This window comes from Pezoporus flaviventris, unplaced genomic scaffold, assembly GCF_033815535.1.
Source record: "Pezoporus flaviventris isolate CSIRO_AGI_PZ_B2104156 unplaced genomic scaffold, CSIRO_AGI_Pfla_v1 ptg000036l, whole genome shotgun sequence".
NCBI classification, from domain to species: domain Eukaryota; kingdom Metazoa; phylum Chordata; class Aves; order Psittaciformes; family Psittacidae; genus Pezoporus; species Pezoporus flaviventris.
In genome coordinates this window covers 26,311,056-26,331,254 of record NW_026892584.1, presented here as the reverse complement: position 1 = coordinate 26,331,254, position 20,199 = coordinate 26,311,056, and the positions used below count along the sequence as shown (strand labels likewise).

The 20,199-nt window shown below is 46.8% G+C and overlaps 1 protein-coding gene across 1 annotated transcript; it reads left to right on the top strand.

Annotated features, from left to right (window-relative positions):
- The first annotated feature begins 370 nt into the window (after positions 1-370).
- Positions 371-15,243, top strand: TMED10 (transmembrane p24 trafficking protein 10). The gene is made up of 5 exons (XM_061463618.1): positions 371-655; positions 4,638-4,758; positions 9,235-9,308; positions 14,022-14,148; positions 14,855-15,243. The coding sequence occupies exons 1-5, from the start codon at positions 428-430 to the stop codon at positions 14,974-14,976; spliced, it is 672 nt and encodes a 223-aa protein (XP_061319602.1). The 5' UTR covers positions 371-427; the 3' UTR covers positions 14,977-15,243.
- Positions 15,244-20,199: the final 4,956 nt, after the last annotated feature.

Below are 20,199 nucleotides of genomic sequence, written 5' to 3'. Positions count from 1 at the left end.
CCTCTGCCTCACACTACGGTTTATTTCTTCGATCAGAGAATCACAGAATGGTTTGGGTTGGAAGGGGCATTTTAAAGCTCACCTAGTTCCAACCCTGCGACTGGGTTGTCGTAGGAGGTTGTCCCTGAGGCAGGGACACCTCCCACTACACCAGTGATTTAATGAAAGCAACCACTATTCATCATTGTCACCCAGCATTAACGAATTCACCGCATTAATAACTTACTTCACAGCTACACAGACCCATCGGAGCACCAACCTACACCACGGCACCCCGCAGGAGCGCCTCCCGCCTCCCCCTCCGCGCGCACGCCACGCGCCTCGCGCAGCCCGAGCCTCCGTCCCGCCCCCGCCGTGACGCGCTCCGCGGCGCGGGTCACGTGTGCCGGAGGCGGAGGCCCGGCCCGCCGCACCCGGAGCCGCCGCCATGCCGCTGCCGCTTCCCGGCCGCCCCCGCCTCGGGCAGGCCCCGCTCCCGGCGCTGCTGCTGTTGCTGGCGGTGGTGGTGGGCCCGGCGAGGCCCATCTCCTTCCAGCTACCGGGCAAGGCGCGGAAGTGCCTGCGAGAGGAGATCCACCGCGACACGCTAGTCACGGGCGAGTACGAGATCGGCGCCCCGCCGGGCTCCTCCACCGGACCTTCCGCCAACCTCAAGGTGTGACCGCAAGCGGCGCCCGGACGGGCGGGGGGAGGCCGTGGGTGGGGGGAGGCCGTGGCGGGCGGCGTGTCCCCGCCTCCCCGGTCGTGCAGGGGCGGGGCGTGGGGAAGGGTGACGTTCTCACGCGTGACACGGGCCACGCGTGGGTTCGCGGTGGGCCTGACGTGCGGGGAGAGATGGGGCAGGACTCGCTTCGCGCTGGGGCCCGCCTGCTCCCCCGGGGCTCTGCCGCCGGGGTATGGGGTAGCGGGGAGTGAGGCAGGAGTTTGAGTTGAGCCAAAACGTGTTTTTTTTCACCCCAGAGATCTGGTGGCGTCCGTTCAGCGTTCGGATTCTACGGCGTCTGGCAGGCCACGCCGCAGCGATAAACTGCTGGCAGGGTGTGAGGAGGAAGGAGTTACGGTGACGTGGCTTTAAGGGATGGAGCGGCTTGGTGCCAGGGATAGGGCAAGGTGGGGGATTAGAAAGCAGGTTTTGGTACACAAAATGGATGTTCCCATCTTAATTTATCATGTCTCACATGGATTTTAAGGAGGCGGGTGTCTGCTGCAGAGAAGAAAATGATCTTAAGGGATCTTTAGGGAGCATAGGTGGAAGGTAGCAGAATATATGTGACTAATACACCTATGTGACAAGCAGCTTTTAAAGCTTCAATGGCTTCACTTTAATTCTGTCCACAGTTTGCCTTCCCCAGGCTGTCTTCAAATTCCCCACCTAGCTGAGTAAGGGCTTTTTATTTCTCTCTGAGCTCCCAAAGGCTTCCAAAGTGAGCATACAGAGATAAAATAGCATCAGAGGTCTCTAAACTCGGTATTATTGGGATCTGAACTCAAGTTGGCCTTCCAGCATCAGCCTACAGCCACCTGAAGGCCTTGTGTAATTGGCAGTTGTGCTTGGGAATGGCTAGAAAAGTCTGTTTCTGCAGTCTTGCTTTTTAAAAAACCTTGTTCTGCTGCTCTTACATCATTTGTAAGAGAAAACTTGTCTCTATATAGGCAGAGCCAAGCAGCGCTAATGCTTTAACACATTTCTATAGTATTTGCGTGGTAATGTGCATGTATTTCAGATCAAGTACTGTGTTCCCAGCTGCCTCTTACCACCTGGTGATCACGCCTCCTGGTTCTCTGGTTGCCCACTCTTAGATCAACCCATCCCACAGTCTCATCCAAAACCTCACTTTTATGGCAGGACTTGTCTAGGGAGGTGGTGAAGCAATGAATCCCACTCTTGGGTTTTAGTCTGGCTTTGCTGCTGAAGCTGGTATCCAGGTAGGATTGCTCATGGAAGCTCTGTTGTATTCTGCAACATGGAAGCTCTTTATTCTTTCTGCAAAAGAAAAATAGATTAAAAGGAAGTCTTGTACTGGTTTTAAAAGCTGCAAAGGGTAAACAGTAGTTTATGCAATCTTGCTTTTCTTCTTAGTGTTCAGGTGTGCTGTGGCATCCCAGCGTGCTGGGTTTGTTTCAAGTGCTGTAACCCCTCTGCTAGGTGCCTGCTTCCTGTCTGTGCCTGTGTGGGGCAGGTTAGTTCAGGACATCATGACTGCAGGTTGTCTCTCCTTCTGCACCTCATGGCCTGTTCGAGCCACCTGCATCGAGACACCAAATGTAGGAGGCTGGTAGTTAGTTCTGGCTGGGCTTGGTTCGGTTCCTGCCAGTGAGCTCAGTTGTGTACGTGCGACACCCTGCGCTAACAGTGGCACCCTCTGTGCTGGAGGAATCCACAGGCCCTGCCAGCTGGCTGCCAAGGGATGGTGTTGGGGCGGCGGAGGTCCTGCTTGGCCCTGCCACGTGCCCCTGCCCCATTGTCCAGGCGGGTGCTTTGGGGAACTGTCGGGTTGTTTGTCAAGGGCAGACAATGCCCTGTCTGTAGGGGACTGCGTTACCGTAAATAACGTTAGAATAGGATAAAAAATCCCTTTCAGGTCAACTCCCCCACAAGTGTTCTGGCTGGGCTATTCGCAGCATCTCCCTCCCCCGCAGGCCCGCCTGAATGGGCCATGTTTTTGGCTGATTTGGGTAATGCTATTCAGTTCTGATGAAAGCAGCAGAGCTTTTACTGTCCAGAATCCTGTTCATGAGCAGGCTATTGCTAGAGCTGCAAAGGGCAAAAATGGATCAAGCTACGTAATATTCTCTAGCTAAAGATTAGCTCTGGTGTCTACAAAGCCCGAAGGGAATGGTGCTCAAAATAATAGCGACATTTGAGAGCTTTCTTTATTGTGTTCTTATGACCACTTCTTGGGGTGGAGAACCCAGTGTGCAGATGATACGGTATCATACTCATGAAGCTAACATCTCAGTTAATCAGGAATGCCCCATTAAATGGTGTGTGCCATATGGTGGCCAGAACACATGCTTTTGCTCTGTGTTTGTGTGGTCAAATGTGGACAGTCCTGTACTCCAGTGGGGCCTGCTCACTTGAGCTGTGTGCCTCCAAAAGTCTGGTGGTTTCCAGACACGAGGTGGCTTGTGGCAGGGGGATGGCAGCACAGCTGCCTGTGTCTGACCGCGCAGCATGCTTTCATCTGCTCACCGCTTGAACACAGGTAGAGCTCTGAGAGAAACTACAGTGCGGGAGGAGAATGGTGCTCCTCGTTGTTCTCAGATGCTGACAAATACCATATGGTGCAGGGGCAGCTACAGCAAATCCTGCAACAGACAATTACTGGATAATCTACATCTAGAGGAAGCTTGTTCTGGTTTGCTGCCTGCTATGGTTTATATCCTGAGGCACGAGGATTTATATACTTTATTTTTCCTGCCTAATGCAGCCACTCTCATCCATGTGATAGTCTTTACTTGTTCCCAGTCCAGCAGGCTACTGGCATCAGTGGTATTCCATGGCAGGGAGTTAATCTGGTATTCTAATAAAAATAGTGTTTCCTTAGAATAATTTTGTGTACATAGCCCTTTTGTGTGGCCTTTGTACAAGGAAACAAGGCTATTTTTCTGTTGCAAAATTGAGTAAAAGAGAATGTCTTACTTAACCTTCTCCATACCACAAATAAGTTTGTGTACCTCCATCTTTTATACCTTTAACGTTCCCAAGCTTTTTAGTCTCTTCACCTCTAAGACTTTCAAAGACCCCTACTAACATCAACATCCATGTTTTTCCGAACATACCTGTAGAAACATAAAGTTGAGGAGGACTGGGAAGCATTACAGTGGAACACGCACTATTGATTTTCATGCAGTATTGTAATACCTTCACTTTTTACCCCTCTCTGTGGTCAGAACATTTCAATTGGACAGAGCTTTTAATTGAGCACAAAGTGTGCACCATGAAACGTGTCCTTTCGGTGAAGCATTTTTGTAGACCCTCTGCAGTTTTTGCCTGTTCTTGGTAATTTCTCAGATTTAGCACAACACAGTTATTATTCTCTCTGGGTAGTCTGAATTGTTCTCTGAAGTGGCCACTTCTATGGATCTTGGCACTCAAACCTTCCCTGTATAACTCGGGGCCACACTGATGCCTCATTTCTAGAGAATAGATGTGTCCCTCTCCATTTTGTCTTCAGGGGAATTAGTCTTTTTTTGTCCCATAAGGCTTTTCCATATCTCTGTTGCTATGGAAATTTATGAATTTTGTTATAAAATGAAGGCAATGAGTAACTGTATGGTTTAGTGAGAGTTCCTAAATGTGGTCTCTGCTCAAGGGTTACAGGAGGAAGAGGTATTAGTATGGGTTTTTGGTGTTTTATGTTTTTTTTGGTTGGTTGGTTGATTGCTTTTTAGTGGGTTGTTTTGTTTTTTGTATAAGAGTCAATAATCCCCTTAGCGGCACTCTTGACTTTGCCAGCTCCTGGAGTGGGGATGAGGAGGGGAGGAATTGATACGGTTGCAAGGAAGGAGGGAAAATGTTGAAAGGAGAAAGCAGCAGATCCAAAGGGAAGGGTAGGAGAACTCTTCCCATACAGGCAGCGTGAGCCCGCAGCAGTGAAGCACTGTGTTTCTTACCTTCATTGTCTCTCTTGCAGATAACCGATTCAGCTGGACACATCCTGTATGCCAAAGAGGATGCCACTAAGGGCAAGTTTGCATTCACCACTGAAGACTACGATATGTTTGAGGCCTGCTTTGAGAGCAAGCTTCCTGTGGGTAAGTAAGGTGGAAGGTCTGTTGGCTGCTCCTAGCTTCTGATCACCTAGATATGTGGATTTAGGAGTATGAGTAAAGTGATCCTGAGTGCGGTCCACAGAACACTGGTTGACTTTTAAAGCTGATCTTCAGGAGGATGTGAGCAGTCTCACTGCAGAATATTTACTGTCACTGTTGTGTCTGAAGTAATCCTCTGTGGCTGTCATGTAGAGTGCTTGGGTTTTTGCAAGGTGAATCGTGTGCTCCTCCTGCAGAGGTCATCTCAGTTGCAATGAGTGGCAATACCTGGGAGCAAACCAAACCTTGTTTGCCCTTTTCATGCTTCTGCCCATCTTGCAGTCAAGCCAGGATACTCTTTCTCCCCAGCTGGTTGTCACTCCCCATTTGGTGGAATGTAATCTCTCCATAGTGTATACTTGGCAGGAATCCTGTGTTAGGTTAGCAACCATTTTCTGGGGTTGGGGGTGTGTGTACAGAGAATGTGGCCTTGGTGTGCACCCACAACTGCTCTCTAAGTGGTCAATAAAGGGAAGGGGAAATAAGCAGGATGTCAGCCTTGCATTTGCGCTGAGGGATTGTTACCTAATGAGCACCGAGGCTTATTTCCTGTGAGTGACGCATGTGCTGCTTTTGAGTGGCTGGGCTCAACCTCAGGACAAACGTGCTGGAAATGGCAAACGTGGGCTCTAGTCTCATTTGTGGTGGTGTGAGCATGTGCAGGTTTATAGGTGGTCGTATCTTTTCACAATCGTTGTCAAGAGTTCTGCTCCCTGGACCCAGTTTTTCTTAGTTCTTATCCTAAAGATCCCAGAGCCTAAAGATCCCAGAGCAGTTACTAGCAGCGTTCCTCATACCTGTTGAAAGACAGTCTCTGTTTTGTTGTTCTGCTCCATGTACAAGATACAAATAGTTTGTAAGTTGAAGAGAACTTTCCAGAAAGAGAAGGCTATCTTCTCTGCTGGGATTAGGAAGGCTCTTGCTTATAACACCTCTTCTATAGTATTCTACAAATAAGACAGTGACCTCAAATGCTTAGGATTTTGCTTCAAAGGTAGGGCTTCCAAATGCTCTTTAACACATAGAGACATGTAGGCACTAGTGAGTCATCTGGGAGTAACTCATGCTATTTACTGTCCAACACCTGGATATTTGGGAAGTCTCCAGACAGTTCCACAAACCCTTTCATAGCTTCCATGTGATCACACAGCAAAGTGGGAAAGGCTTCTTTCTTTAGTTGTGTCTAGACTCTTTATTTCAGTGCTTGTGACTAGAGGTTTCTCGCCTAGACTGAGTCCCTTATAATTATTTTGATTGTAGCAAATGTTTATTCCCTGGCTCCTTTGTATTGTTGCAAGTTTATTTTAAAACTTTCATTATTGATGAGGATAACGTATTTCTAAATGCAGTTTCTACCTGATGACCAGTGGGATGTTGAGGTGCCAAAATCTAGAGCTGTTCAATTGAGCAGCTGCATCCTGTTCTGGAGGCTTCTCTTTAGGAGCTTCCAAGCTGCCAGTTTCTTTTTGGACCCAGATGCCCTAAACTCATTGCTGAAGAGAGATGCTGTATAGGGAATATCTCCAGATTTTCCATCCCTCTGCTGGAAATCAAGGAAATATTTAGGTAAGGGAGGTGGCACTTTAAGTCTCAATCACCTGCAGGACTTGGTTAAGGTAGGCGGTAGGAAGTAGCCACATCACACATCACAAGAAGTGCCCTGTTTCCTCTATAAGGTCAGCATGGGAATGGGGAAACTGACCAAGTGCTGTTTTATCCCCGTGTTTCTCTTTAAAGGGTTGGATTTTCCTTTTTTTCTTCTTTTACAGTTTTATCAAGAAAGTGGTCAGGACTTGTAGTGCATCAGTCAAGGAGGATGTTGGTGGAGTACTGGAAGTGGAAAAACTGTCGGTAGAGGAAGCCCAGAGCCGTTGGGACCAGAAGGATCTAAGCAACTGGGATTTCTCAATCCTTAACCACAGAAATGAGGAAGGGGAAGTGAGAAGGACTTTTTTGAAGGACTATTTGAAAGGTCTACCTTGTCAGAGTGGAGTTCTTAGGGTGCTTCTTGGAGCTGTGAGTGTTAGCGCAACAGGCTTCTTTCCCCTCTTCCAGGGTAGAAGGGTCCTGTCTCCCTGACCAGTGTTCTGTTCTCAGGCATACTTACTTTCGCACCATATGCTAATCTTGGAGATGAACAGCCTGGCCTTACTACATGCTCCCCTGAAGGACTTTTCTTGTGTGCAGATCTTTAACCTCTTTGACCCTTCTGTAATCCTTCTCTTCCCAAACTTTCTTAAGAGTGTTATGGGTCATTTTCTTCTGGTTGAACTGTCCACCTGGCAGTTCAACTATCCTGGTTTTCCAATGACTTTGCAGACTAGGAGCTCCTCTAATCCCAGGAAACAGTTCTGTGCTCATGTGAAATGACCTCTTGAAGACCACCTGGGGGATATAGGGATCAGTTTAGTTTAAGATCTCTGGGACTTAACTGTTTTTCTCTTTGCTGTTGATCCAGTCTGCTCTGGAGAGCCCAGGCTGCACAAGACGCAGGGAGTTACTGAGGATCTGATAAGTGTGAAGGGAGCTGCCTAGTGCCTTGGGCTTAGTAAGCCTGTAGAAGAGCAACTTGAGTTTTTCCAGGCCAGTCCCTGACAATGTTAACCTCTTGCAGAATGTCTGCTTTCCATCCCTTTGCACCCAGCAGCAGCTCTAAGGTTTCTGCTTTCTTACTGCTTCTTGGTAGCTCTCTCTTCCAGCCTGACGAATTAATCCTTCCAGTTCTGTACGCCTGTCCACCAACTTTTTCATTTTTCTCATCTCTTCCTGGAAGTTCCAGCTTTCCACCCAAGTTGCTGCAATTTAAACAATGCTGAAACAACCCCCTCACTAAACTGTGTGCTTTGAATTTTCCTCTGCAGCTACTGTTGGCTGTCCTACCTGCCAGTCCCTAGGCATGATGATATATGTATGGCCTAAGTGGCCAGAACTTGTGGTTGCAGAAAGGAACATTGGGTGGTTGTACACAGCCTGTCTGTTGAAGAACAGTGCTGGGATTTTAGTTTGTTTTCACAGTAACAAGACTTTTATAAGAAAATAAAAAAATCCATCCTAATCCTAATTTTCCCATTGGGCTCTTACATACCTGGGTTTGAATTTTGAGCTCCTGTATCCCTCAGGAAACTGAAGAAACATTTTGCAGTTGATATGGACCATCTTGTCAGTAGGTTATTCCATGTTCTCCTAGCAGTAGAAGGTGGTGGTGGTGATTCTGCTCTGGTGTGTTGAAGAGCTGTTTGGTGGGTAGAGAGAAAATTTGGGGATATTGTTTTGAAGATCTGGAGTATCTTATTGTTCTGATTGGAGTGACCCAGTGTAACCTGTACACTGAATTTGTTTGTGGACTGAGGGGAATATCCACCTGGCAGCCTCCTAAGGCAAAGTGTGAGTATTGGACATGCTCCTGAATAAAGACTTTGAAATTCGTGGTGTAAGTGAATTCAGACCTTGTGTTTGCTGGCAGCCAGCTGAGGACAACTGTATGCCCCAATGTGCAGGGGTTTCGGAATGTGTTATGTACAGATATTTCTTTGGTGGGTGGTATAGTAGAATACTGTACTCAGCTCTGCTGACATGCTGCATTCTTTAGGGTATATCATATGCGTAGCCTAAATACAGATATATATTTTTTTCCCCTCTTGTGAATGTTCTCAGATGTGACAGTTTGTAGCAGTTAAAAGAAGCTATTAGCTGTAGCTGTCCCTGGCTTGGAGGCTACAGCCTTAAAAGATACCTACTGTGCTGCTGACTGCAGCCCTATCCTCCTTGCTGTTCATGCAGCTCTCGCTGACAGTTCTCTGAAGTGATGCTTTCTCAGCTTCAGAAGCCTCTTCCCATCTCAGGGTTTTCATTAGCAGTGTGGGTCTCAGACTTCTGGGCTGTTCTTTTCCGAAAAGATGTGTTGGTAAAGGAATTGCTTTTGTTTCTGCAGATACTGCAGCATCTGAGGGTCAGTAGTCCCCATATGCCATATTCCTCAATTCAAGCATTTAGCTTCTGCTCCTTTGAATGTAAAACCATTTTACAACCCCGGTAACCTTGACAAGTTGCTGGTGTACTTCCTGCTAGGAGGAATGCGGGCTTCCCAATTGAATATTTGTCCCTCTGGTGACTTGTAGGCTGTCTTGTAGCAACTGGTATTCATCTTCTAATCTCTGCAGTTTTTGCAGTGATTTGCATCCTGTACACACTTAGCACTTTTAGTTACAGCTTGTTCTCATTATCTTTGTGAGGCTCTCCAGCCAGGATTTATTGTGAAGTCTCTGTATTTTTAGGCTGTACTGTGCTGCCTCCGCACTTAGCTGCAGACATGGAGGGAGGGGAGTGATATTGTGAGTTCTTCCTTAGTGGTGGGGAGAGCTGGTGATTTCCTGGCAGGCTGAATGCTCCACACAATGAATCCTTTCATTATGTTTCCAGGAACAGGGAGGATGCCGGACCAGCTCGTGATTCTGGATATGAAGCATGGAGTTGAAGCAAAGAACTATGAGGAGGTATGTCCCCTGGCTGCCTGCACTGCAGGCTCCCTTTTCCCAGCACTCACGTGATGCCATTTGTGGATCTGGGGCTCATGATGGGAAGCTCTTTTCCCAGCGGTGATGAAAGCCGGCTTGCAACCTACAATTCCAGTGAAGCTTTGTGTATTAGGGGAGAACAAAAAAAAAGGACAGACATCAACTAAAATTAATTCTGTACTCTGGGGACTGGAGCCTAATATGTGAATTTCTTTGCTAGAACAGAGTGACCCAGCTTCTGGGCATAGGCATCAGAAGCAAAAAGAGACAGATCTAAAATGCCCAGCAGTGGGGGGCATTTTTGGTTAATATCGGACCATCCTAAAGGTCAGGTTATGTTGTTCTTGCTCTTCCTGACTGTAAGTTGTACTGGCTTAACAGCCCTGAAATAGCACTTGTGCGTTGCTAAGAACTGGCATATGTGTAACTGCATCAATGTAGTGGTGTTTGGCAGAGTAGTAGCTGGTGTGAAATGAGTATTTGATTTGAAGGTATGACATTGCAAGTAGGCATAAAGCCTAAACATTTATGTCCTAGGAGGACATGCCTTTCTTAGACTCAAAAGCCAGCTGTGTGGAATAGCAGTTGCTTTGTGGCTGGGACAGTCCCGGCTGGTTTAGATGATGAATTCTGATAGCTGCTACTAATGCTTTTGGCTCACTAGAACTGGGGTCAGTCACTCCACAGCACAGAGCTTGTGCCTGAGGAAATGAGAGCTGTTGGTGGAGAAAGATTCCTGCAAATGACTGCTGGGTCCACTGCACACAATAGTGTGGTAGATGCCTTGGGGAGGGCACTGAGTGGCAGAGGAGCCTGTGTATGGTGTCAGTTAGGAAAAGAATTTCTGAGATGGTCATGCTGGATTCTTATAAGCTTTTGAGCTTTGGGCTAGCTGGTCCTGTGTGGCTTACATCACTCTAGAGCACATCCTATGTGGAGAGTAAGAAAGTGCTTGGGGTCAGGGAGGAGCAGAGCAATTGTTGCCTAAGTCAGTCTAGAGCACATCCTACATGGAGGGTAAAGCAGCAGTTGGGGTCAGGGCAAAGCAGAGTAATCCTTGGGCCAGCTGTCTGGCCACCAGCTACTGCAGGATTACAAGATGTTGAAATCTCATGGGATGACTCCTGACAGCATAACTGGATTATGATGACTTACAGGTAAAGAATCTCTTTAAATACAACCCCGCAGCATACTCTGAGTTATTTTATTGTAGTGCTACCTAGAAGCATTGTCCCTATGCAGAAAGGTTCTCTTATGCTCATTTATCTGCATACTTACTGCTTGTACTTGTAAAACTTCTTGGAATAAAAGTAATTATCTGTTACCCTTGTCACTGTAGTGAGATGGATGGAAAAGGTCCATGTACAAAAAGAACTTAGACTTTCAGTCCCACCTGATATCAAATGCAGATCTCGGCAGTACTGGCAAGCCTCCTTGGCTTGTGAGGACCTCTCAGAGTGGAAGACTGTTAAGCCTTGTTGAGCAGCGTGTCTCAGACTGGGTTAGTGTTTATACAGCTGCTGTGGATGTTTAGCCACACTGCTTTGGAGTGTGTTTTCTTCTTTTCATCCTCTCTCTCCCAAGGTTGCTCTAGTATTCATGGGTTTTGACTTGACAGGTTGCTATAAGGCCTTGGAGGGCAGGACTGTTGCTTGGTTGTCTTTCCTGGAATTGCTGCATTTTTGAGCCTTTTGCTTGTGATGCTCATCTGTTGTAAGGTACCAGTGACCTGTTGTCCTGGGTTCAGCAGTAGCAGTCATGTTTTTCCTTTGTGTTAACTGGTGCAGTGCTGTGTTTTGACTTCTAGCTTGAGAACAGTGTTGGTGAAGCCAATGTTTTCGGTTGTTGCTAAGTGATGTTTACCCTGACCAAGGACTCTGTGAGGCTCATGCTCTGCCAGGGAGGAGGGGAAGCTGTGAGGAAGCAGAGATGGGGCGCCTGACCCGTGCTAGCCAGGGAGGTATTCCATACCACAGCACGTCATGCCCGGGGTGGGGGGGTAACTGGGAGTTACTCGGAAGGACAGGGGCTTCCGGGTGGAACTCGCTTTCTTGGCCAGTGGTATCGTATTCTCTTCCCTTGTTATTTTCCCTTATCATTGTTTTAGCTGATAGTAGCGGTGGTGATTTGTTGCTGGACTGTTCTTGTCTCAACCCGTAGGAGTTGCACTCTCTCGATCCTCCTCCCCGTTCCTCCGGGAGCGGGGAAGGGGAGAGCCCCCATGCGGGGGGGGGGGGAGACGGACACAGACCTCGATTGTTGTCAGCTCAGCACCACTCACTGGGAGTGAGTGAACAAGTTACCTGACTGGGTTTAAACGACGACACCTGTCTTTTCCACCCAGTTCTTGTTGAGTTACTGCAAGGAGTTGAACAAGGGTCACCGATACTGTCCTGCTTGTGCATGGATACGTGCAGTGAGAAGAGGGCTGGTGTTCAAGTCTGGCTTCGTAAGATTCAGACATTCTTGAGCAAAGCAGCTGGGAGAATGAGCTGGGTTAGAAAACCTAACTGCATGGCAGTGTCATACCTTAGTTCTCTGGGGCAGGGAATGACTTTATCCATTCAGTAAGTGGAAATGAAATTAAGGAAAAGGATAAGACTTTTCAGAAGGCACAAAGAAGGTTTGATGATCTAGGTTCCTTTCCAGATCAGCTACTCCATGTCAGTTCTTGGTTATTGGCTATAGCATGGCAGAGTTAGGCTTTGACAGATCGTTTGAGTTGCCCCTTAGAAGTTTAGTGGCATTTTTGTCTCAGCTGTTCTGGTGGTCCAGATGTTCCTTCTAGGATGATGGTGTTCTTCCATCACAGATGGTGGGCTTTTTACAAAATCCTTTGGAGCAGTTGTGCATATTGGTTTCACTAGGTATGAAAGATGTTCCAGGTATGTCTTGGAGTACAAGTAGGACTAAAAATAGCCATCAGATGTTTCACACCTATTCAGAGCAGCTGAAGGGATGCACGACAGAGCAGACAAGCCTTGTTTTTTCCCAGTGTAACCTTTGTAGCTTTCTGTGAATGTGGAAAAGTGCCCTCCAGGAAGATAATGGAGCCAGTCAGTGGGGGTTAACTTGTCAGTATAGCTGCCTGAGACCTTGTGTGTTACAGATCCCTTGTTCAGGGACTTGTAGAGGCCCCTTGTATCAGCAGTCAGGGCCATAGGCATGCTTACACTGGTGGCAGCAAAGCTCTGAGGGCAGATAGGTGTCCAGACGACAGGACTTACTTAGTGCAACCTGTTGGCTAGAAAGCAGGAGGGGTTTAACTTTGTTTCCTACCCCTCCTCACAAATGCACTCTGAACTGACACTGCTGTGCTGGCAGAGCTGTGACATACAGCTTGCCTCAGCACAAAAGTCCTCAGATGACTGCTTGGTGGCCTGTAGCTTGCCAGGATATGTGTGTCATGTGAAGACCCTTCAGTCAAATGGCTGATGAGCTAGCACTGGTTACAGCATCTCTTCAGATGGGCTCTGATGCCCAGGCAGCTGCCTCTGGAAGTGATGTTTTGGGGATGCCTGCACAGTGAGCACCCTGTTGCCTTCCTGTCAGCATGGACCACTAAGGGATGCCATCCTGCGGCTTACGTCTGAGGAATCCTGTGTGGCTGTGGGACTGGTGGTGAGCTGCATGTGCTCTGTGTGTTTTCTGTAGCTGCATTACTTAGGGACACAGCATCTGACCTTCATGGTGGGGGCCTGTCACATGTTGGTAATGGTGACAAATTCTATCCCAGAACCAGAGTTACCCAAACTCTACGCTGTAGCAGTGGCAGGAATTGCAAGTTAGCTTCCTTTGAGTAACGTCGTTGTCACAGATTTTATGTAACGTAGTCAGGTTACAGCCAGGGCTGGGGAAGGGATATATGTTCAGCTTTCAATAGTTGCTGTTGTGGACTGTGCCTTCTAATTTAATTTCCTCTGGATTCTTACTTTTGGATACAAGTCTGTGACTAGTAGGACTGTGGGTTGCATGTTCTGCACAAAAATGGTGTCCTGTAAAACCCGTTTTTAGGAGGGAAGTATATTTTTTCCTTGACGCTGGCTCAACGGGAGCCTGTCCCATAAGTATTCCAGCAGCGTCACCTGGTGGCTTGAGGCAGATGGAGCACCTCGTAGCTGCGTGAAACCTACCAAGAGGATGTGCTGCCCTTGAGGTTATAAGTCTAAGTGATAAAAGTCCTGAGCTTTTGTGGGTGTAATCAAACAACTGCCTCTGGGAATCAGACTTTCTGGGGCATGTGGCAACTGTTAGCAAAGCGAGTCTCAGTGCTAATATCCTGTGTGCCTATAGAACAATGTCATATGCGTATGTAAGTTAGTCACCTGTATCTCAGTCTCTGACTTGTATTCACTGGAGCTTTAGTCATGTGGCAAGCTCTTCTACCCACTCCTCAGAAGCCAACTGTGAATAAGCTAACATTAGGCCGAATAAGGAAGAAATGTGCTTGTGTGCATACTGTGCTTCTCTGTTGTGTAGGAGGAGTAGTAGGAAAGTGTGTTTCAGAGAACAGGTGGGAGAAGTGATAGTGTTTTATGCAGTGGTAGTTTCTGGCTTGTAGAGGTGTTTCCCTAGGGGAAGGATGCCCCAAATCTGTACTGTGTGAGGAGGAGTGTTTCAAACTGGCAGTAAAAACCCATGTGGGAGCTTTTGGGTTTGGCTCAATGATTGCCTGACTCTTCTGTTTTCTAGATTGCTAAAGTAGAGAAGTTGAAGCCTCTGGAAGTAGAATTGAGGCGCCTGGAAGATCTTTCAGAGTCTATCGTTAATGACTTTGCTTATATGAAGAAACGAGAAGAGGAGATGAGGGATACAAATGGTAAGAGACTGTGTGCCCCTTCAGAGGCATGGAGCTCTCTCTGACTCCTTACTTTTGCTGAATGTATTTTTAGGACAGAATTTGAAGACGAAGCAATTATAATGGTCTTTCCTTGTTCTGTTCCGTAGTAAGGGAAACCTGCTGATATTTCTCCTTCTGAAGCAGTCACTGAGTCTTGTGTGTCCCACCTCTAGAAATAATTTCTTTCTGTCTCCATTCTTAATATGAATTACTCCATGCCATTTAATGTTGCCCATTAACCTCAGTTTCACCTTGTTATCCTCTTTTTGTTTCCTCTGTTTTTATTCTCAAGTATTGCTAGTGCTTCAGTGCCCTTGCCTTCATGCTGTATGATCTAGAATCATAGAATCAACTAGTCTGGAAAAGATCACCAAGTCCAGCCTTTACCCCAGCACTGCCAAGTCCACCACTAACCATGTGACTAAGGGCCTTATCTGCATGGTTTTTGAACACTTCCAGGGATGGTGATTCCACCACTGCCCTGGGCAGCCTGTGCCAGTGCCCAGCTACCCTCTCTGAATAAATTTTTCACAATATCCAATCTGAACCTCCCCTGCCACAGCTTGAGGCCCTTACCTCATATCTTGCCTTTGATGGGTTTGAAGAGAAAATCATGGGAGCTTTGCCCTCTGGAGGCGCATCCTGCAACGTCAGACTCCCGTTAATGGTTTGTTGTCTGTTTCAGAGTCGACGAACACCCGGGTTCTGTACTTCAGCATTTTCTCCATGTGCTGTCTCATTGGACTGGCCACCTGGCAAGTTTTCTACCTGCGCCGCTTCTTCAAGGCCAAGAAACTGATTGAGTAAAGGAGCAAGTCCTCCTCCCCCTCCTCTCAAGACCCAGCTGGACACCGCTGGGACGCAGCTATGGCCCCTGGAGCCATATCACAGATGATACCCACTGATCGGAGCTTTTCTTCAGGAACTTGGACCCTAAAGGGGAGGGGAGCCTAAACATTGGAGGCAGCGGGGGACTTGTGAAATCCTGTTGGATGTTGAGGGTGGGGGAGGTTGTGATGGGTTTGGGTATTCCTGGGGCAGCGATTAAATAATAAAAAAACGATGTTTCCATGACAGCTGCAGTAAGATTTTTGCGCTGTCTGTTCTCCTTTTATAATCTTGGCTTGATGATGTCTCCCATCTCTGTGACTGTAGTGTTATTCTGAGCCACTTGACCCTGCTGAGCTCTTTAGGTGCCATGCAGCTAGCATGGGCAGAATGGGGGATCCCTTGTTCTGACTGGCTGGGATCTAAGCCTCGTGTAAATGGAGGTGAATGCAAAGCAATAGGATTCATCTTTCCAGCAGGGCCTGAGGATAGAGGGAGGTCCAAGGTTTGGTCCCTGTTGTGGACCTCTGTGTTTCTCCCTGTGGGAGCTGGTGTCTTTGTGCTGACAGGTCAGGGCACTTGAGTTATGGTGGTTCAGTCTGGAGGAAGGGGGGAGCCTTGGAAGGAGGGCTTGGGAGCATGTTTGAGTGTGAAAAGGAGAAGCCTGCTTTGCTCAAATATGCTGTCCAGCCTTGGTCCTGCCCTTGCTCCACGTGTTTGTCTTTGATTTGCCTCTTGGTCTGAAATGATACAGCAGCTTTCCTGAAAGCCTTGGTCTGGGATGGTCTTCTTAGCAGACAGGAGGCCTCAGTCAGATACAGTCACAGAGCAAATAGGAGCAGGTTATGCTAGGAAACACGGTCTTTCAATGAACAGGAGACTTTTCCCATCTAACTGGGTAGTTTTTATCCAGCAGGCAGCTGGCTGAATCCTGTTTTCTGAGACCTCAAAGCAAGGTGGGATGCTGCTCATATGAACCCTGAGGACCTGTACCCTGCATTGAGGTCTGAAGGGTGCAAGGTGCTTTGCAGATTGGCAGAGGAGACAGAAGAATGTGGATGAACTCAATGAAGCAGCACAGGGTAGGAATAAGCTAATTCTGCGTTAGGGGAGTCTGAACTGTGCCCTGGACAAAATTGTTCTAATTTTATAATCCTATGCGGTACTACAGAGAGAGCAAGCAACTTGTTGGATCTCAGCTGTCCAAATGGCATGATGTTAAATAAGCCAGGTTGGGAAGAAACAGGCAGGTTCACTTCCTGGACTGATGTGCTGCAGTTTTTAGGCAGTGATTGAAATTCTGTCACCTTCTTTGCATTGCTTCAGAGCAAGTGGTTCAGCAGCAACAGCATTGTGGTGTCCTGTGCCTAAGACACTTCTGGCTGGAGAAGGGGTTGTCATGGCACTGGACCCAGCCTATCATTTTGAAAAATAGCATGGATTTATAATTTCAGATCTGAATATGATCTATTGCTGTGAAGGAAACAGTTGCCCAGGGTGAGGCAATGGGAAAGAGGACGGAAAGATGACCTCTTGTCATCTAAATACATCAGTACTTTGCCTCCCCTTTGCCATTGCCAAGTTCCTGGAGTTTAGTTCCACTGGCAAGTGCTTAGATTGCTTTTAATTTGTTTCTTTTTTGATAAAGCCATATTAAGAACCCAAGCCCACTCCTCTGCCCTTGCATCCATTTTATCCTTGTATGTTTTGAAAGCTGTTACAGTGCAGAACAGCAGCGATGCCACCAGAGTGAATTACAAAAGTCATTTGAAGGTAATTTTAGGTCCTGCAGTTTGAACCCTGAGATCTGTTAAGGTTTTGCTTTTGTTTTTATATAACTTGAAAGGACAGTACAAGAAAGGGACTTTTCCAGTCTTACTGTTTTGATATGCTCTCGCTGTCCTTATCTGAATACAAAGATATCTTTATCTTAAAAATGGTGGTGAGGCCTTAAGTTCCCCAGGTGACTGTTACGCTATCATTGTCCTGGTGTTACATTTTGATCTCCACTGTACCAGTGTGGTTACTGGGGAGCAGGTGAGGGGGCTGGTGTGGATTTATCTGTAATGACTGTAATGGTTGGGGGATTTTTGTCAATTTTCTCAAATAAAGTTTCTTTTGGGAGAACCAACCTGCCTCGGTTGTCTGTGTGAGTCTGTCCTCTTTGTGCACGTTCCTCTGCAAGCTATTGTATTGCAGTATGCAGCCCCCCCTCGCAAGCCTTTGGGTTTCTGTAGCCACAAATTTCAAAGGAGTTTGAGAATTCCAGGCTTTGGAAACCTACTGGCTGTTCCAGCTTTTTTGCTGAGCTGGGACCAGCACAGCAGAGGAGGTGCCTCAGGTTACCATTTGTTGCCTTTCTTTGCCCCTCCTTGTAGTTACATACCTCTATGTGGAGGAATTTAGAGCCTAATAGTGAAACAGGGCTGGTGCTCTAGAGCACAGATCCTGGGTTTCTCCATCAGCTCCTATGTAAAATTCAGCTCATTAAGACAAATGGTATTAACTGTTGGGTTTGTGCTTTAATGGGAATTTTAAGTTGTTGCAAAAATGAGTTGGGTATGCGTGAGGGACAGATGCTCACTGAAGAGTGGCTAAATATTTACTGAACTGCTGTCAGATCTCTGCTGAGCCTGTGAGCCTTTGTCATGCAGTAACCAAGTAACGTATGCCACATAACAGGACTCTGGGCACGTGAGTGCTACGTAACTTGTTAGTATTATCAGGGAGGATTTAAAGAAGGGAAATTCCCAGATCTTTGGATAAGGATTAGCCTTCGCAAGTTCTTTCACGAATGAATGTTTGAGCATGTGAAAACCTACAGCTGTTGTCATGTGGTAGGTTTGTGGTGTGTCTGGGCTGTTTTACAGCACTCTGCATGAAGAGCTAGTGTCTTCGTTCCATTTCACTTCTGGGAAGCAGCTTAAAGTTGAGCAGTTGCAGATACTTGGGTCTGAGCCCATCTTTGTGTGTGACAGATGCATCACTGCTATAACTGCCTGTAGCAAACTGCATCAGATGTTTCCAGCCTCTTCCACCCACTTATCAATGTGACTAACGATGTAATTATCATACTACTTAATACCACAAGTGAGCATTCCTGAGTAAGGCTTATCTCCATGTATTCCCCCTCCCGCTATGCCAGTATAGGCTGTACCCTGTACAAAGTACCTGCTGCAGCTGTCTGTGTGCACGCATGAGGGGATAAGCATTTTACACATTCTGTTGCTCATTTCTTAGAAGCTGCTCAGGTATGTGAGAAACAGCCCACCACCTGTGTTGTTTCCTGACTGGCACATCAGGGACTTAACAACTCAAACTAGTTTGGCAACTGGCTGGTGAGACCATGAGGGGGATTCCTGCCTGTGCACTGCATGGGGTCTTACAGCAGAGGTTTGAAAAAGCAGTGTGGCTTCTCCTCACCCCACAACCCAGTTCATGGGATGTATTTCTGTTTCTCTCATCTCTACCTGTATCCCTCTGCTGTACTTGTCTTTCAGCTGCCGGGGAAGGCCTTGCCTTTAGTGAACAAAGTCTCTTGGAAATTAACTTCCCACACGCTGAAGGTGACTTGTTGGCAAAGAGCGAGCACAAACCCGAAATGGGTATGTTTTTCACAGGAGAAAAATGCAGGGTCTGGTGAAGACTGCAAGAGTTCAGGGTTGGGAGTTTCATCTGCTGCCCCTTCACCTGGAAAATTTGTCAGGCATGTGATTATTCTGCTGTTCCTCCCTCAAATTACTGCAGGCTCTGGCAGGCCTGCCCTTCTCTGAGGAAGGTGGAAGGAGCAGAGGATTTATGGGAAAAATTGCCTATTGGCATTTCTTGGACCTTTTTATTAACTTGAAACGTGTGAGCCCAAGCTTTTGCTGTTAACACTAAAACACTTGCATTTGCCCAGCAGTGTTTGAAGGAAGCCTGTTTTGCTTTGCACTGGCAGGGACAAGGAGTTGCTCTGTTTCAGCTGAAGTGACTCAAATTTTCTCCAAAATGGCTGTTACAGATGCCTGGTTGCTCCTTCTGTTGCGAGAGGTCCGTGTGGTTTATCACCTTAAGGCATTAGCTTCTGCACTTCCAGCTTGCTGACGCAGCCTGCCAGAGGACCTGTGATCTCCAGGTGTGTTCTAGTGATCTTTGCTATGAGGATCATTCCTTTAGCGCATGCTTGGAAAAAGCTGCCATGTCCAGAAGGACCCATCTGATGTTTATTTGTTTTTGCAATAAAATATGCAGATTGAATAACTTCCTTTGGGGGCATGTTACTCAAAAAAGGTAACGACAAAACATGCTCACGTTGCTCTGTCTCATTGCTGTGGTTTCCTGTCACTTAATTTCCTTTCGGGGCTGATATTCCTGAGGTATCTTTTCCCTGAGCTTTTAAGTCAGACACATTATACAATCTTTGCATAAGCTGCACCAGGATGTTCTGTTGGAATTGTAATGAGATGAACTTGGCCTTTCTTGGTTATGTGGGAATGCTGTTCTTACAGCTATCATGCAGGTGAGGCAAGCAGAGAGGAGGGCATGCTGGTGTCTTCCAGCTCCCATTGCAGCTCTGGTCTGATCTGCTGCAGATCTTTACCCTCTAGGGTTTTCTCACCTTGGTGAGCTGCTTGGTCTTTTATTTCCCCCTCAATATACTTTCTTTGTATAATTTTCTCTCAGCTGTAAGGTAGTTGCTATACATACGTAACTGGAATCTCATGGTGGTGTTTCTTAATTATAATTTACCATCTAGATGCCTTGTCACTTCTTACTTTCCAGTGTGGGCTTCTCTTTCCTTGTCTTAGTAATATAATCAATATATTGTCTTAAGTCTGAAAACCATGAATGAGATCTTTGAACTAGGGCAGACAGTTGCTACGATTTAGTTTAAATAACTTTAGTTTAAAGTGTTCCTACCCTTATCCAAATTCATGCTTGAGCAATGATTCTGTAAGAGGCAGAATGGCACACTGCCTCTAGGTGGTGTAATTTCTTTAGATGCTCAGTAAAAACTTCCCTTAGGAAGAATCTTGCTGTGAGAGTTACTGCCTTGCATTTTAAAGTGTAGTAAAGGCAGCACTGTGGGGTGGGTAAACTTGTTTGTAGCTGCTACTGTGATAATTTTATGGAAGTATTTGTGTAGTACTGTAGATAAAATTGGTGAGATGATAACTACTTTTCAAACTGGAAAAATGAAGCTTGACCTTTTTCAATTAC

What these genes read in the sequence shown, in the direction of transcription:
- TMED10 (XM_061463618.1), top strand. Translation starts at nt 428, where the DNA reads ATGCCGCTGCCGCTTCCCGGCCGCCCCCGCCTCGGGCAGGCCCCGCTC. An exon ending in GACCTTCCGCCAACCTCAAG is followed by an intron (nt 656 to 4,637) that starts GTGTGACCGCAA and finishes TCTCTCTTGCAG; the next exon opens with ATAACCGATTCAGCTGGACA. An exon ending in TGAGAGCAAGCTTCCTGTGG is followed by an intron (nt 4,759 to 9,234) that starts GTAAGTAAGGTG and finishes TTATGTTTCCAG; the next exon opens with GAACAGGGAGGATGCCGGAC.